We start from the raw sequence: 19,006 nt of genomic DNA, 5'->3' as shown, positions 1-19,006 counted from the left end.
TGGAGACTTGACACTGATTAATCAGACTGCCCAAAGTTTGGTCGTTGTCATAGAAACTATACTAAACTCTGTTTTCCTATATAAATACTGACCCACTGGTCATTCAGAGAGAGTTGCAAGGACAACAGACTGTGAGCGGTTCACAACTGTTAGAGCTCTCTCCCCATCCTGCAGTCTGGTAATACACTTATTTTCTTTAAATTGATCTCAATCTTTCTTAACCTGCTCCTGAAGCTGTTTTTACAGACCTATCATACTTTGGTGCCGATACCCGAGACCCAACAAGCCAACAATTGCCAGAGCGGCGACGGAGCACGACGAAGGGCAATATAAAGACTGTCGACAGCATCCTCCATTGAAAGGGTCCACCCGACGGACGTTCCTTCGCCGCTCCGGTGATTCGGTGACCGGTCCCTCCGAACCAGGGCAGGTTCAGAACAAGAAAATCGTGAGTTCACCCTTCGATTTCTCTTTGTGAATAGAGTCAGGGACTCGGGGAGTCAGGGACTCCGCAAAAAATAGAGTCAGGGACTCCGCTAAGAGAATAGAGTCATGGACTCCGCTAAGAATAAGTCAGGGACTTGTAGTCTTGGTGTGTTAATGGAGTCAGGGACTCCGCTAAGAGAATAGAGTCAGGGAATCCACTAAGACAGAGTCAGGGACTTGTGGTTTTGGTGTATTCAGAAATATTGGGTCAATCACAAAGTATTGAGATCAATTTCGGAAAATTTAGAATAGAAATGTTGTTTAATCTAATAAGTAAGTGATTGATATGGGTCGGAAAGCGACAAGGGAGATGGGTTTTTTTGCCAGACTGCAGAATGGAAAGGAAGGGTTACCGGATGTGAAATATATGCAAAGGATATGGAAGGTTTGATGAAGGTAGAAAGGGAATTGCTGAAGAGAAGAGTTTTGTAAGTGAATAGAAAATATTTTTCTAAGCATGAAGAAAATATTGCAAGTGCATAGAAAAGAAAGTGTGGGGAAAGCAGCTGAAGGAGTGACAGAGAGAGAGAATGAGAGATTGTGACAGAGAGAGGGAAAAAGAGTGACAGAGATTGAAAAAAAACAAAGACAGTGCATGATATTGAATTCCAAAGAATCATTGATTTATAGTGATAATGGCACCCAAATTGCACCTGGCTGGTTTAGATAAAATAATTAATTTAGGATAGGCATGATTTCCCTAGGACGGAAGAGGCCTGGATTTTTTTTAGTCCAAGGAAAACATTCCTTGTTTTGCCTTGAGCAGGTGAAATATGCTTTGGCGTAGGTCATATTAATGACTATTAGAATATTAATGATATTACGGATTGCATTAGCATCAAACAATTGATGTAAACCAAATGACGTTGACCCATTTCCTTTGGGAATGATTAATGCTGATAGGACAGCAAATTTGCAGACCACTGATGTCTGATTATGAGTGTGTGCGTGAATGGTTGTCTGTCTTTTTGTGTTTTTGATTGGCTGGCGGGTACCAAAATAAAATCAATCAATCAGATATCAAGGTGGAAAAGGATTTAGAAATTTGGAATCGATTTCTGAAATCGCCAATAAGCCCTTTTTCAGGGATGGCGGCGACAAAACATGGAACATTATTTCCTCAAATGAAATTTTTTGATGAAAATGCAGCAGCAGTACGCCAAATGTCAAACTTGACGAGGAGGAACAAAGAATCTGCTCTGCGAAATGGGGAATTTGGGGGCTCTGGAAAAGAAAAAGAAAAAAAGAAAAATCTTTAAGGAAACGCATTGAATTTGGGTTAGCAGAAGGAGACTGTGCTTCTCAACAGGAAACGGACCAATGGTGGTGCCAGGAGCCTGGGTGCTCAACCTACAGTATAAAGAAGCACTAGCACGACCCAAAGTGGGAACGTCCATACCAAGTGTTGCTGACCAACCAGCAGACATGAAAATAGCCGAGAGGGGGATGTGGATCCACCTTTTGCACTGTAAGAAAGTTCTCTCAGTTGCAACGTTTGAGAATTGGACTGGATTGGATAACTTTATTCATCTCGTATTCGGGAAATTTTGTTGTCACAGTAGCAAGAGGGTGAGGGTGCACAAATAGGAAAGGCATTTTAGACATAAATAGATAGGTAATAAGTAAGTTAATAAATAAATACATGAATAAATATATAAATAAGTGTGTTACTGAAATATGTATGTATGTATGCATGCATGCATATATATATACATATACACACGTGTACATACACATATATCCATACATACACATACAGACGCTCCCCTACTTACGAACGAGTTAGGTTCCAAGCGATTGTTCATAAGTTGAATTTGTTCGTAAGTTGCTCAGTGCTATATTCTGTATTATAATTTATGTTTAAGGCCTATAGGAGTATATTGAAGGATATATAGGTATATTGAAGGTTTATATAAGAGCATTTGTATGTTTAAGGCTTGTATAAGTAACACACATTGGTTTGTACTGAAAAAAACATTTAATAAAATGGAGAGAATACATACAGTATTGTATACATACATTAGAGAGAGAGAGAGAAACTGGCCAAAAGAAGCTATCTAATGATGATTGAAGTTTTCTTTTTTTCATCATAAATGATGCGGTAGCACTGTATGGCATCATTCAATTGATTTGCAAACTTTGTGCAACGTTCAATATTTGGGTCCTGCTGCTCGATCTTTGTTTATAAATGGTACTGACGGTCGAACGATTCAAGTTGTATTCGCGAGCAACGCTCACCATTTTATCACGCGCATCAAGCTTCGTTATTATTGCCACTCATTTCAAATGAAATGGCTTACCTCTTCCTTGCACCTCCCTCAATAGAAGCCTTTCGCTTTTCACCAACCATATTGAATAATGGATGCACGAGATATTTAATGATAAAAATGAAAAAGGTTCTTTGCGCACTGGAGACATGTTCAAGCACTTCCGCATTGCAACGAACGGGGCAGAAGAAGGTGGATGCTGGGTGAGCTGAGCTCTCACAGCGCCAAGCGTCGGTATTAGTGGCGGAAAGAAGCACTATTTTTCGACATAAACGCAATTTGCAGACATATGTACCGTTGTTCGTAAGTCGAATGTTCGCAAGTAGGGGAGCGTCTGTATATATATAAGCACATATATACATACATACATATATACAAGCACATATATACATACATATATATAAGCACATATATACATACATACATATATATAAGCACATATATACATACATACATATATATAAGCACATATATACATACATACACATAGATGTACATGCATGCATACGGTAGGTCTTAACACTCAGCCATTTTTTTGTTAAAGAGCCTGACAGCTGATGGGAGGAAGGATCTGCGGAAGCGCTCCTTCCTGCAATGAGGGTGCTGCAGTCTATTGCTAAAAGAGCTTCGGAGGGACTCCACAGACTCAGGCAGGGGGTGGGAGGTGCTGTTCATGATGGACATCATCCTGGTCAGCATCCTCCGCTCTCCCACTTCCTCCACAGAGTCTTTGTTAAATTGAATATGAGCCAGCTAGCTCCAAATATCATGCGCCTATTCAGTTTCAAGTAGAGCTGGGCGATAAAATGATAACGATAATTATCGTGAAATAATTTTGTCAACGATATTAAAAACTTTTGATAAAAATTTGATAATTTGAAACTCTAATTACACCATCCGACAGAGAACGGGGGCGCTGTTGCGAGATGAACGCTAAGTCCAGACCAACGCTCAGGAGAAGAGGATGACGGGGAAATGTGTTTTAGCATTTTAGCAATAGAGACTAACACGGAGCATGAATGCATAAGCACAATGACACGGCCAAAATAAGCGATCACGAGAAGAGAGGACAACACCGACCCGACTCACTAAAAGATCCAAGTGAATTATCCCTGGTATTTTTTCATTCTTTTTTTAAATGCCTCGTACCTGTGCAAAGAGCAGCCTTATTGAAAATTTCCTCAACCTTCTTTCCTCATTTGAGGACAGCCTGAAATATTTTTCTAACTTGATATCAAGGTGTTTTCCCATTTTATGTAAATGTTCTGAAAATATTGCAAAACTCTAAAACTTCCCTTGGGTTAATTGCGTTTATATAGGTTAAGTTTATCCAAATGTATCACGGACAAGCTCTCATGGTCTACAAACACCACGGCAGTGGTGAAGAAGGCTCAGACACGACTCCATTTCCTCAGGGTACTTAGGAAGAACAACTTGGCCACCAATCTTCTGAGAACCTTCTATAGAACCACTGTAGAGAGCATCCTGGCGTACGGCATCACAGTGTGGTACGCTGGAAGCACGGCGGCAGACAAAAAGGCCATGCAGAAAGTGATTAACACTGCCCAGAGGATTGTCGGCTGCTCTCTGCCCTCACTTCAAGACATTGCCAGCCCTCGTTACCTCAGCAGAGCCAAGAACATCATAGGGGACCCTTACCACCCTGGTCACAATCTGTTCCAGCTGCTGCCCTCTGGCAGACGCTATAGGTCCCACAAAGCACGGACAAATAGGCTTAAAGACAGTTTTTTCCCCACATCCATCAGGAATCTAAACTCGCGCTAACATAACACACATTCCCCTCTGCGGTATATGAACAGATGTTTGGTTGGTGATCTGCCTCCTACTAGCTGACTGAGGAAAGGTAAGTGGAAGACAGTGAGAGGTAAGCGCGAGGTAAGCGACCTGTATCCTCAACAGCGGAATGACAAATTACAAGTCCGTAACTTACACTTATTAGGTCTTTTGCCGATTAAACGTAGCTTATGGAGAAGCACCATCAATTTCGTCACACGCAGTTTCTGCGTGTGATGACAAGTAGGCTTTTGTGTTGTGATAATGACAACAGGGCCTATGTCCGATTATTATTATTATTATTATTATTTTTTTTGTAAATGGCCATATGTGAGCTAAATTTACTCTGTTTCTTTTTGTGAGGCTGAAAATAGTCCGCTTGCCAAGGGTGATGATGTCTTCAGTTGATTATTTTATTGATTTCATATTGCACAGCAACTTTTGGTTTGAAGACAAATTTATAAAAATAAAGACGCCTGTCAAAATTTCTGCAGGTTTTATTTTTGACATTTCATAGTGTAAGAAGGGAGTTTTTTATTGCGCAACAGAACAACAAAAATACTTTTTAAAATCATCATAATTCATATTCTCTTATAAAGAAAGGCAACATGTACTTTCATATTTGTATGAGGAAAGTAATTTATTTACTTATTCACACAAGTTTGAAGTTTCAAATTTGAAACAAAAAAAGATGTGATAGTTATCGCGATAATTATCGATAGATTGATATTTTTTTTATTGTGATAAGAATTTTTGTGTGGGGGCGGCCCGGCGACTGAGTGTTTAGCGCGCCGGCCTCGCGCGTCGGCTTCACAGTGGGGAACCTGAGGAACCAGGTCGGTTGACCAGTGTGGAGTTTGCATGTTCTCCCCGGACCTCTGTGGGTTTTCTCCGGGTACTCCAGTTTCCTCCCACATTCCAAAGAAATGCATGGTAGGCTGATTGGACACTCTAAATTGACCCTAGGTATGAATGTGAGAGTGAATGGTTGTCTCTTTGTGGCCTGCAATTGGCTGGCCACTAATTCAAGGCGTCCCCCGCCTCTGGCCCGAAGTCAGCTGGGATAGGCTCCAGCACCCCCTGTGACGCTAGTGAGGATAAAGCGGTTCAGAAAGAGAGAACAATGTTTGTCATATCGCCCAGCTCTAGTTTCAAGACACCATTACGAAGTGGATGTGAGCTTGTTTTAGGGTGTGTCAGTGTCTTCCCATCACCATTAAATCTTCTGTCCAATTTAATACCTACAATTACTTTACAATCAATTTCATAAAATATAAGACCTTAAATACTTGGATTTTAATTCAATACTTTTTAAGCGTTTTTAAAGGACCCACAAATCCTGGAATTGCCATATCTCCCTATAACCAATAAAATTTCCACTTTTGAAAGCAGACGGTGGGTACTCGGACGTTTCGTCGAAAGACATTTGGTCCCCGGACGTTTGGTCGACCGGACGTTTGGTCGACCGGACGTTTGTTCGACCGGACGTTTGGTAGAACGGACGTATGGTCGCCGGGTTCACGAGTCCCGAGGTTTGAGTCACGAGAATTTCATGTTTAACCCTAACCCTATTCACTCAATGTTAAATAATAGTCATTAAATGCCTATTCACCCAATGTTAAATAACAGTCATTAAATCCCTATTCACTCAATGTTAAAATCTATCAATTGCATGCGACCAAACGTCCGTTCTACCAAACGTCCGGTCGACCAAACGTCCAGGGAACAAACGTCTTTCGACGAAACGTCCGGTCACGCCGACGGTAGGCAATGGCAACATTTTGAATGAATGAAAATGAAAGGAGAAAAGTTTTGAATGTCTATAACTTTCATGTGCGTATTGTTGCTTTTGTTTCTTCAAAAATCAGTGATGTAATATTGTGTTAAATCAAAATCATGCAGGCAAGATTAGTTACTATTTTTCTATTCATTAATGTAGTCAGGTGCGCACCTTCAAAGTCTTGTTGTGTCTTTGGAGCTCCCTACATATGCTTTCCAATTTGCTGCGGGCCAGGATAGCTTTGCTATGCTCCCCCTGCAGGTGGATCTTCTCTTTCACAATTTGAAACTGCTTCTTCTGCAGTGTTTTCAGACGTTTCTGAATAGAACGGCTCTCCTCCAACTAAAAGCAAAACAAAAGAAGCATCTTGTTATGACGCTAGTTGTTATTACATTCAAATTTGGGACAACACCAAGTTACTCTACATATGCAACATGGGCATGGGATCTACAAAACCCTCTACAATAAGTTTTGTGATATTTCCACAAACAATGTTTGTATTTTGTGGGTTGAAATATGCATATGACTATTAAAATAATGAAAATAATACAGCATTATACTAGAGCCGTCCCGTAGTCAGTGCTAGCACAACATACCGTCGACGGTTGAGGAGGAGGACAGTGGCAAAATAAAGCCAAAAAAGTCGATCAAAATGTAAAGGACCTCGATCGGCTATAAATGAACACATTTAGTACTGTCAATCAGGTATACAGTTGGAAGACGGCAAAAGACAGAATGGTGGAGGATCAAAAGTTCAGATAACTAACTAATTAACTAACGACAATGTTTTAGTGAAGTCATGAGCATTTTATTAACATGCTAAGAGTGAAAACAGTTGATGCTCACTCGCGTGTTTGTCCAATGGTCCATGAGGCTCAATAATGGAAACATGGGCAGAAATGTGACAAATAACTCGTCGAGTTTAATAACCACAGCGCTAAGTGACCGTCAATGGATTCAAACAATGGCTGCTATCGCATTGAGTGTGTCTCATAGGAGGGAGGTCAACTTTATAAGGTCGTTGGAGATGTGGGGGGTTTGCCGCCCTAGTAGTTTTGATGGTAAGGATGGTAAACTGAGCTGAGCTGAATTCTGAACAGCAAGTCCTTCCACAGTACTTCCTTGATCTGAACATTATATGTCATTTCCTCTTCACATGCATCCTTACAGTAATCCCTCGAATATCGCGGCTTCAACTTTCGCGGTTTCACTATATTGCAGATTTTTTTCTGGGGTATTTATTTTTTACTTTTTAGTAAATTCATAAAAATGTGAAAATCCACGCTGAAACTCGCAAACGGAAGCCACTCCCTGTCCTCCGGTTGCTACTAAAACTCAGCACTGAAGTCAAAACTTCTTTTTTTTTTAAATAGGCGTGACCCTACTTCGCGGTTTTTAGTTTATCGCGGCCATGTCTGGTCTACATTAACTGCGATAATCGAGGGATTACTGTATATCCTCAAAAGATATCTTACCAGATCAGCATATTTTTTGCACAAAGCAGCCAATTTTTCTTCAGGTGTGGCTAAGGAATTCAAGGCCTGCATAAGTAACACAACCTCCTTCCCTGAAACAGAAATCGAAGTGCTTTTGTATTTCACAGAAACAGGAAATTACAGATTTATCAACCGCTGTGTTAAATATCTTACCTACAAAAAAATACAAGAAAAAATAAGCTTGAATATCCCCCATAGTAGCCACTGGTCAGTGTCTAAATTGGAAGACTAGATAGATATAAGATATATGGCAATAGCAATGTGAATGTGACATGATCAATTCAAATTGGAAAGTAGAATAGATATAAGATATATGGCAATAGCAATATGAGTGTGACATGATCAATTCAACTACTCGTAATAAATTACAGAACCTCCTACATACAAAATTTTGTCTTTCTGATATTACTCTGTTATGGTGCGGCAGGAGTGTCTAGGCAACGTACCTAACTTTGGTTCGTTTAGGGCACCGACCAAAGCACAATGCTAATACAGAGTACAAAAGCATGCCATGATCAAGACCTGACAATGCAGCCAGCAATTGGCTGTCAATTTTCTTGACATTGCGGCATGCAGGAAGCAATAACGTATACGTGTATACCTGCCTGCTTGAGCAATAAGTAGGTGTCACCAGTCCCATTTTTAATATCTTTAGTAAACAATATTTTAACTCAAAGGGCTTCGCATTATTGGTTAGATTTAGTAAGGAAACTTTTAAAAAGACCTTTTTTAACTCAAAAAAATCTAAAAGATTGAGAAACTTTTAAGAACACACCGGAAGTTCATCCGTTTGGACACACAGAATGGAAATTGGAATGTCCTTATAGACTGAATTGTTAATGTAGCATAGGGCAGTTAGATGTACTACCATTATGGTTATTTATTAGAAGAAAGCAGCACACATTTGGGGGAAACTGAAAAAAATGAAGCACAGACAAAGGATAAAATCAAGCAAAGAAAAATACATATTTAGACACATTGTAATATAATATTTACGAATGGACAATATCTCATCTTTTTATTAATAAAAATCAACTGGAAAAAAGCTTTAGTCATTGTGAGTACCATACTTAATTTATTCAGTTGTTATATACTGTCTTCCTTCATAACTTTGTGGCTTCAACATTCGCATTTTTTTAAATTAAGTATAAAAATGATAAAAATGTCAAAATTCACAATGAAACTCGCAAGTGGGAGACACTTCTGTCTTCCGCTTGCCACTATGAAAATGGCGGAAGACAGAGGACTGTCACTCAACTCAGCACAGAGAAAGAAAAATGGCAGGCAGTAGCCGTCATTTTTATCCGAAAACGGAGCTTGTTCAGCAAATTGGACAGCAGGGAGCCTCGGTGAAGGTGGATTTTTTTACAGACAGCGGACCCCGTCGCCCTAAACCGAAACTAGAGCTTGCTCATTGGACTGAATGGCTGGGAGCCTTGGTGTCGCCGAGCTGATGGTTGAATTTCCCAGAAATGTTCCAAAGGGCAATCTCCGGGCGACGTTACAGCGGACGGCATCGCCCTTTCCCGAAAATAGAGCCATTTGGGCAGCGAAGATGGCTGAATGCCGCGGAGGAGCAAAGTGGAAGTTGATTTCCGATTTAAGTCTAGGGAGCGGGCTGACGCGTTGCTCTTCGAAAATGGAGCTCACTGGACACGTAATTGACGGCTGTTTCTTGAGTTTTTTCAATAGACTGTGATCCTTCATTTCGCGGCTTAATTGGGGATTTTTTTCTGAAAAAAACAAAGTTCATAAAAATGTAAATGCACGGTGAAACTTGTAAGAGGAAGCCACTACCCTGTCTTCCACTTGCCAATAGAAAAATGACGGAAGGCAGAGGATTATGTCACTCAACTCATTACTGAGGAAAAAAATGGCGGACAGCGGCTGGTGCCCGTCATTATTATCCGGAAATAGAGCTTTCTGAGCAGCCGGGAGTCGCTGTGGGGTGGATTTTTATCAGAAATGCGAGATGCGACCTTACGCCATGATGCTTATTTGAAAATAAAACTCAGCAAAATGGATGGCAGTGACATCAGTAAAGGGGGATTTTTTTAGAAATGCGAGCCCTGGGCGACGTTACAGTGGACGCCATCGGCCTTGTCCGAAAATAGAGCACTTTGACCGGCGAAGATGGTGGGACGTCGAAGTGGAGTAACATCGAAGTTTAGATTCTATTTAAGTCCTGGCAGTGGGCTGACATCGTGGCAATTATCAGAAAACAGAGTTCCCTGGGCGGCTAATCGACGGTTGGACGGCGGGGAGGAGCGAAGTGAAAGTTTAATTTCCCGGCCGGTCAGTCGGCGATCCGGCGGCCCATGCCCATGGCGTCGGCCGGCGATCTGGCGGTGAGCGAGGTCTGCCCTAAGTTTTTTGGAAGAGCTGAACTGAAAATGCCAGGCTGTGGGGATGTTACTGGCTGGCTTCATGGAAAAAGCAGCTTTAATCAACAAGTTTGACTATCCTCGTGGTTTAAAAAAAAGAACAAAGCTTATTTTTGACTGAATTGTTTATAACAGACAATGACGGTTTTTTTTAGGTCGTTTTGTTACCTGGCATGTTTTCATCCCACGCTTAGGTGAGTACAGTAATCCCTCGAATATCGCAGACAATGTAGAGCAGACATGGACACAAGAAGACAAAATGAACTTAATACAGCTAAGAACAAAGCCTTGCTGTTTGTATATTGGATGAGCAACTGGAAATCCTGGACCACAAAAGCCTTCACAAACTGTTTCATCTCAAATGCAAAGTTGTACCATTTTCACTGTGAGTACGGTATTTAAAGTATTTAATTTTTTTTACATATACATTATACTTAGATATTAATACATGACTGTACTTTGATATGCTTTTAGCTGTAAAATTTAATAGGTATACACTTTTTGATAATTCTACTTGTGTACTTGTATTTCTATATAGGCGGGAAAACATGTATTGTGGTAGTAATAATGGGGGTGATCGTACTTCGCTGTTTTTCGTTTTTCCCGGTCACGTCTGGTCTGCATTAACCGTGATATTCGAGGGATTACTGTACATGGCATAATTTCAAGTTATTAAATGGTGTGTTTGGATCTGACCCTTACACAGCGCGCGTGGGCACACAACTCTACCGACTTATTTGGTATTTACAACCCATCATCAGAGGTGTTCTTTTCGGACATGTGTGCATGAAAAAACTTTAGGTTGTTGTGTATATGGGCGCGTGTGTAATTACCGTATTTTCTCGCATATTAGCCGTACCCTTAAAATTGCCTTAAAATCGTTGAATTTTACAATTTCTCTTGAATAAGACGCCCCCTGATTCACTTTTCACCTCCATAATTATGGTTTTAATATGGAGTACAAATGTGTTACTTTGAAGGGAAAATCTTAAGAAAAATCGTCGCATGTGGTATTTCTGAGATTCTGTATAAATTGAAAGGATCATCTGCTAGATTGCATATTCCTAAATGGTGTTGCCTGCACATAGACAAATTCAAAAAAGGAAGTCATGTGAGCAGTACAACCAGGAGGTATGTCCCTAGCGGTCTAGTTTGTCATCCCTAGGTAAGCAAGCAATGACAGGCACAAGTGAGTTTTTTCAAGTTTTATGCAAGATACGTTTTTTTTCTTGAATTTCAGTCAGAGACGTCAAGATAAATTTTGTTTAGCGTTTTTTTCTGTTCATCTTTTCTATATTTTGAAATAAATAACCATATCGGCTGCATTGTCTCGCAATATGGCGTTTCATCTTTGTCACTTTGCAGTTTCGTGCACGTCAAGTCGAATTTGTGTGCATGTAAGCTGTACCCTCGATTCAGTCATTTTTTGTGACAAATACGGCGTATATGCGAGAAAATACGGTATGTTCCAATGCCACTCCCAATTCTACCCCATTATTGGAAAATATCCTTGCATTTCTTATTCATTTTTAATAACTTAATTTTTGTATCTCTTTTCCTTTTTGCAAACATAGACGTTTACATTCAAATTTCACACAAACTTGTTATACCTTCATAATTATTATAGGGTTTTGGGGTTAGTATTAAAGATCGTAGAACAAACTAAGCTAATTGTCATGTTTTGTTGGGGTTTTGGGTGGACGTGTGATGTTTTCCCTCGTGTGTGTGGTCCGGGTGATTGTGTGCGTTAAGCCTCTTGTGTCCCTCCAGGCTCCCCTTCCTTATGTGGCCAGCTGTATGTGATTCGTAATCAGCTCTTGTGTTTGTATTTATACCTTTTGTTCTGGTATGTCTGGTTGTGGGATTATTGCTTTGATTTGGTCATTTCATCTCCCTGTCAGTGTGGGTACATGGTATCCCTGTTAGGTTTCTTTCTTTCTTGATTTTAACGAAGTCCTAAGTTTGTAGTATGGCTTTTTCTGGCAGTTTTTATTAAAGCCTTTAGTTTTGTGCACCAGCACTCCGTGTGTCGTCAACTCCCTGTATTTCCGGGTCCCGCTTCGCTGCGCACCCAAGGATTATCATGAGACTAATTCAAGGTAAAATATGCTTCTTCTTACGAAAAACCAAATTAAACAAATCAATGATTCCAACCAATTAATTTTGTAAGTAGAACTAACAAATACATCATTAAGAGCCTCTAAAAAGATCCTGCCCAGAGTGCCAGGTGGTGTGTCACTGTTTTTGGTTCCTAATATATTCAAAAACAACAGCATTTAGGGTTGCGCCAAGCAGGTTAATGTACCCATTTTGCTATTAAAATTCTAAATTAGATTAAACAAGGATTAATCAGTATGTTAAGGTATTACTGAACTACAATGTGACAAAACGCCCGAAAAAGGCTGTAAGTTTTATTTCGAGCACTGTTGTCGAGTTCTGGAATACACGTGTTTTATTCTGTACAGGTAGTAACATTGAATGTTATTTTTTAAACTGCTTTCTTGCCACCAATGGATGTGAAGGTGAAAATATATAAAAATAAATATTCTCGCAAGCATAAACATATCTATATCCTAGTAAATAACTCCTACAATTATTTTGCAATCCATTAAATGTTTGTTAACCTATTAACTGAACTAATAATTCTTAGATTAATCAATTAAATGAATAATCGATTGCTGCAGCCATAGGAAAATAAATCTCAAATAATTATGAATGAACCAAAAGGCATTGCAATTGTGCTAGAGTGACAACTCTTTATCGTAGCATTCCTACCAAAATCATTGTCTTAAACAGTTACCATAAAACCTCTATTTCAACGGCATGCCGTTCTATTTTTCGAACTTTCCCCGTAGTCCCGTTCAATTAGAGGGTGCTGCTCTATTTTTCGACCAGCTGGTCAGAATTTTGAGAAGATGCGTTAAATTTAATGAAAAGAGAAACCAGGTAACATATTCATATTTATTTAACAAAAGGCACAAATACAAGGCCATTACTGGTGAGTAATTACAAATTCAACAGTGAAAATCAAGTGACACATCGCTGTTGTAGCTGTCCTCGTCATTCACATCACCTTCCGCATCAGCGTCGAGTGTCTGAGTGAGTTCACATTCATTGTCGCCAGCATTGGCTCAAGCTTGCTGGAGAAGTTGCAAACCAGGGTTTCGGGCCGTCTGACCTGAAACAATGGATCTGGTAATCCTTGGAGCTGTCGAGAGCGTTGGGCAGTCCGCATCCCTTGAACGACTTGATGATTAGATCGATCCTTCAGCAGATGATCCCAAGCTTCGACAATCCATTTCAAATAAACTTCCATTGTTGCTCGCATGTTGCCGAATTTGGTTTAGCTCTTCTTGCCATGCAACATCCAGTTCTCGTTAAACTGTCGGACTTTGGTCTTGAATGGGGCGTTCCAGTAGACCTCGAGGGGCTGTATAAATTTGGTAGAGCCTCCTGAAATCACGGCCACATCAATATGGAGCTTCTTCAATTGCTTCTTAGTGGCATCGCTAATGTGACAACAGTATGAATCCCAGGCAAGAAAGCACTTGCCATCTGACCACCTTCTCAGGTTGAGAAAAACCTGTATTTCACCGGCATGCCGCTCTATTTTTCAAACTTTCCCCCGTAGTGCCGTTCAATTAGTGGGTGCCGTTCTATTTTTCAATTCTTCCACCAAAGTGCCGTTTTATTAGAGGTGCCGTTAAAATAGAGTATAGGTGCCGCTCAAATTGACGTTTTACAGTATGTTCACCTGCAGGCTCAAACTCAATCTCCTTCAAGTCACCTGGGCTGCCGTCACTGCCAAGAATCTCTCCTCTTTCTTCCTCTGTGCAACACATTTCCAAACCAAAATCAGCAACCTCCTGAGAAGAGACAATCACCAAATTTGCAGTGAAAATCATATAGAAATATACAGAGGTGGGCGATAAAACGATAACGATAATTATCATCAAATAATTTTTGTCAACAATAATAAAAACTTGATAAAAATTCGATAATTTTAAATTAAGATTACACACCTGACCACCACAAAGACCGCGGGTGCTTATGCAACATAAATGCTAGTTTCAGGAGAAGAAGAGGATGAGGAAAAGTGCTTTCCTTATCAATCGTTAGCAATAGCACAGAGCATAAAAGCAAAAGGAGTATGACACTTTCACTGAGCGAACGTGTGAGTGTATAAGAGTGTGTATGAACATGAGTTGTCCCCTTGGGAAGGTACGTCAGTCAGGGTCTTAACAAGTTCTCCAACAAAACACAATAAAAGTACAGGAAATTTGGAGATTTTCTTTAGCCTAATAATTAATAGGGCATTAAGTATGACAAAATAATAATTCACAGTTTGTACTTAGGGAATTTGAGCAACAATTTTAAATGGTAATTATCAATAACCTTCCGGGCGACAAAAAACGTCCGAGTACCCAGCACAGGCTCTGATCACCTTCCCAGGTACTCCGTCAGGGCAAGCAGCTTTCCTGGTGTTCACAGTCCACAGTACCTGTCTACTTCATGATCCTGAAGCTTCAGTGTACTGCTGCAGGGTGGTGGATGTGTTGAGACTGAATCCGATTTGTCAGTCTCAAAGCGGGCAAGGAAACGGTTCAGTTCCTCTGCTAGTCAGGTATCTGCGTTAACAGACACCTTATAATTGTCATTGTAATTGGTAATGTGTAGTATTCCCTGCCACATCTTCTTTGGGTTATTTTCTGTGAAGTGCTTCTCAATTTTCCTTGTATATGATGCCTTGGCTTTTTTAATGCCTTGGCCTTTTTAATGCCTCTCTTCAGGTCTGCTCTGGCAGCGCGGTATTGTAACTTGTCCCCTGACCTGAAGGCGGTGTTACGGCATTTGATAAGTGCCTGTGTCTCACTGGTCATTCAGTGTTTTTGGTTAGGAAAAATTCGGATACATTTATTAACAGTGACAATGTCCATTCAGTTTTTGATCTAGGAAAGTACAGTGTCCGTGTAGTCCTGGAGGTTGTGGTGTTCAAAAAGTTCCCAAATGGTGCGGGAAAAACAGCCCTGCAGCTGAGAAAGGGCGTCCTCAGGCCATGTTGATTAAGAAATTCTTAATCCAGCAGCAGATGGAAGAGGATAGTCCAAGGTGGAATATTATAGTGTGAAGGCTGAACTATACTCAATGAAAAGCATCCTCACATAGTTCCCCTGGTGCTGCAGGTGGCTCAGTGCTGTGTGTAGAGCTACGGCGATGGCATCCTCAGTCGACCTGTTTGCTCTATAAGCAAACTGGTGAGGGTCAACTGAGGGAGGGATTGTATCCCTAATGTGGCGGGCGACCAACTTTTCAAAGCGCTCCATGATCAGAGGCGTAAGTGCAGCAGGCCTGTAATCATCCAGGCTGTCAATGGTTGACTTTTTAGGGACAGGGATAATGGTGGCAGAATTCAGGTAGGAGGGGATGATGGATTGTTGCAGCGAACAATTGAAAATCTTTGTGAAAACCCCAGTCAGCTGGTCAGCACAGGCTTTGAGCACCTTCCCAGGTACTCTGTCAGGGCTAGCAACTTTCCTGGTGTTCACAGTCCGCAGTACCTGTCTCAGTTCATGTTCCTCTGCTAGTCAGGTATCTGCGTTAACAGACACCTTATAATTGTCATTGTAATTGGTAATGTGTCGTATTCCCCGCCACATCTTCTTTGGGTTATTTTCTGTGAAGTGCTCCTCTATTTTCCATGTATATGCTGCCTTGGCCTTTTTAATGCCTCTCTTCAGGTCTGCTCTGGCAGCGCTGTATTGTAACTTGTCCCCTCACCTGAAGGCGGTGTTACGGCATTTAATAATAATAATAATAATAATAATAATCGGACGTAGGCCCTGTCGTCATTATCACAACACAAAAGCCTACTTGTCATCACACGCAGAAACTGCGTGTGACGAAATTGATGGTGCTTCTCCATAAGCTACGTTTAATCGGCAAAAGACCTAATAAGTGTAAGTTACGGACTTGTAATTTGTCATTCCGCTGTTGAGGATACAGGTCGCTTACCTCTCGCTTAACTCTCACTGTCTTCCACTTACCTTTCCTCAGTCAGCTAGTAGGAGGCAGATCACCAACCAAACATCTGTTCATATACCGCAGAGGGGAATGTGTGTTATGTTAGCGCGAGTTTAGATTTCTGATGGATGTGGGGAAAACACTGTCCTTAAGCCTATTTGTCCGTGCTTTGTGGGACCTATAGCGTCTGCCAGAGGGCAGCAGCTGGAACAGATTGTGACCAGGGGGGTAAGGGTCCCCTATGATGTTCTTGGCTCTGCTGAGGTAACGAGGGCTGGCAATGTCTTCAAGTGAGGGCAGAGAGCAGCCGACAATCCTCTGGGCAGTGTTAATCACTTTCTGCATGGCCTTTTTGTCAGCCGCCGTGCTTCCAGCGTACCACACTGTGATGCCGTACGCCAGGATGCTCTCTACAGTGGTTCTATAGAAGGTTCTCAGAAGATTGGTGCCCAAGTTGTTCTTCCTAAGTACCCTGAGGAAATGGAGTCGTGTCTGAGCCTTCTTCACCACTGCCGTGGTGTTTGTAGACCATGAGAGCTTGTCCGTGACGTGGACCCCCAGGAATTTAAAGGACTGGACCCTGTCTACACATACTCCATTTATGAGGAGTGGGGCCAAATCTGTGCCGTGTTTGCGAAAGTCCAGGATTATTTCTTTAGTTTTCGTGGTGTTCAGTGTGAGATTGTTCACCGAGCACCACGAAGACAAATTGTTGACCTCATCTCTGTAAGCCGACTCATCCCCTCCTGAGATGAGTCCGACCACAGTGGTGTCGTCAGCGAATTTGATGATGGCGTTAGACTGGTGGGTGGGTGTACAGTCGTAGGTGTACAGGGAGTACAGAAGAGGACTCAGTACACAGCCTTGAGGGGAGCCAGTGCTTAGTGTAATGGAGGAAGAGAGGTGGGGACCAAGTCTAACAGTCTGTGGTCGGTTGGTCAAGAAGTCCTTTATCCAGCAGCAGATTGAAGAGGATAGTCCAAGGTGGGAGAGTTTGTCAGTCAGAATGTCCGGTTTTATGGTATTGAAGGCTGAGCTATAGTAAATGAAGAGCATCCTCACGTAGTTCCCAGGGTGTTCCAGGTGGCTCAGTGCTGTATGAAGAGCAATGGCAATAGCATCATCAGTGGACCTGTTTGCTCTATAAGCAAACTGGTGAGGGTCAATTGAGGGAGAGATTGTATTCCTGATATGGCGGGCTACCAACTTTTCAAAGCACTTCATGATCACAGGCGTGAGGGCAACAGGCCTATAATCATTCATGCTGCCAATGGTAGGCTTTTTGGGGACAGGGATGATGGTGGCAGATTTCAGACAAGAATAATGAGTGCCTGTGTCTCACTGGTCATCCAGGGTTTTTGGTTAGGAAAAACTTGGATACGTTTATTGACAGTGACAGTGTCCGTACAGTTTTGGATATAGGAAAGTACAGTGTCTGTGTAGTCTTGGAGGTTGTGGTGTTCAAAAAGTTCCTAAATGGTGCGGGGAAAAACAGTCCTGCAGCTGAGAAAGGGCGTCCTCAGGCCATGTTTTCATTCTCTTTATTTGTGGCCTAGTTAGCCTCCGGAGTGGGGTATATGAGGGGGTGAGGGACAGGCAGAGATGGTCGGATCCAGCAAGGTGAGGGAGGGGTGTGGCTCTATGAGCATGTTTGATGTTAGAATAAACATGGTCTAGAGCAGTGGTCACCAAACTACGGCCCGTCAGCACATTTGGCCCGGCCCTCTGAACAATACCAGAGACGCTATCGGATTTTTTTTCCTATTTGGCCTCCAGAAAAAAAATCCTAGGCCCGGCCCTGTCAAAGAGAGAACGGAATAATGGCGAAAAAGTTAGGTAAGAGAAAAATTGATTCAGAATGCAGGGTATTTAACCTGCAGTGGACAAACGATTATTTTTTGTTCAATGCAAAGAAAAGGCTGTTTGTCTAATCTGTCAAGAGATGGTGGCGGTATTCAAAGAATACAATCTTCGCTGACACTATGAATCCCGTCACAAAACAAGTACGATAGCTTGCAAGGCCAAATACGAGCAGACAAACTCTCAAAGCTAAAAGTGGTCTACTATCTCAGCAGAATACATTTGTACGCCAAGCTCAGCTGAACCAGGCATCCGTTCGGGCCAGCTTTCGGGTTGCTAAACTGATAGCAAGCAGCGGTAAGCCTTTCACTGACGGAGAGTTTGTTAAGAAATGTATGGATGCTGTCGCGGAGGAGGTGTGTCCCGAGAAGAAAGATGCATTTAATGCCGTAAGTCTGTCGGCGAGTACAATCACCAGACGCGTTTAAGAAAATAGTGTTATTTATTTCCAGTTTTTTCTGTGAAGAACTCAGAGGGTTATTTAGTTATTATTTATTTCATTAATAGTGTTATTATTTGTTTCCTGACTTTTTTCTGTAAAGAACCTGGAAAGGGTTATTTGGTTATGTGTGGCTTTCTGGAAAACAATAAAAAATTTAAGCTCCCCGACGATCGTCACACTTTTTCTGTTACAAACTGACACCGGCCCCCCCATCAGAGAAGGGAAAAGTTATGTGGCCCTCACAGGAAAAAGTTTGGGGACCTCCGGTCTAGAGTTTTATCTCCTCTGGTGTGACACATCACATACTGGATAAACTTAGGCAGAAGAGTCTTTAAACATGCTTTGTTGAAGTCACCGGCGACAATAAGGACAGGTGGTCAAGCTGCTGTTTGTTTACAGTTGCTAGCAGGAGGCTAATTGCCGTGCTAACGTTAGCAACCGGTGGGATAGAAAGTAGATAGAAGGGGCTGCACAGA

The 19,006-nt window shown here is 41.6% G+C and overlaps 1 protein-coding gene across 5 annotated transcripts in view; it reads right to left on the bottom strand.

The window, feature by feature from the left end:
• The window catches only part of LOC144088889 (alpha-taxilin-like), an 81,790-nt gene that overhangs the window by 56,754 nt on the left and 6,030 nt on the right, over positions 1–19,006 (bottom strand). For 4 of the 5 annotated variants that reach the window (XM_077619648.1, XM_077619622.1, XM_077619639.1 and 1 more), the window contains 3 exons: positions 13,962–14,073; positions 7,803–7,894; positions 6,499–6,669 (listed from right to left, as the gene is read on the bottom strand). In XM_077619648.1, coding sequence (XP_077475774.1) covers positions 6,499–6,669; positions 7,803–7,894; positions 13,962–14,073 — 375 coding nt within the window. The remainder of the gene's footprint in view (positions 1–6,498; positions 6,670–7,802; positions 7,895–13,961; positions 14,074–19,006) is intronic. The other variant, XM_077619630.1, reaches the window with a different exon arrangement.

Source organism: Stigmatopora argus, chromosome 2, assembly GCF_051989625.1.
Source record: "Stigmatopora argus isolate UIUO_Sarg chromosome 2, RoL_Sarg_1.0, whole genome shotgun sequence".
NCBI lineage: Eukaryota > Metazoa > Chordata > Actinopteri > Syngnathiformes > Syngnathidae > Stigmatopora > Stigmatopora argus.
The sequence above is the reverse complement of the archived record's forward strand: the minus strand, read 5'-3'. Positions and strand labels throughout refer to the sequence as shown.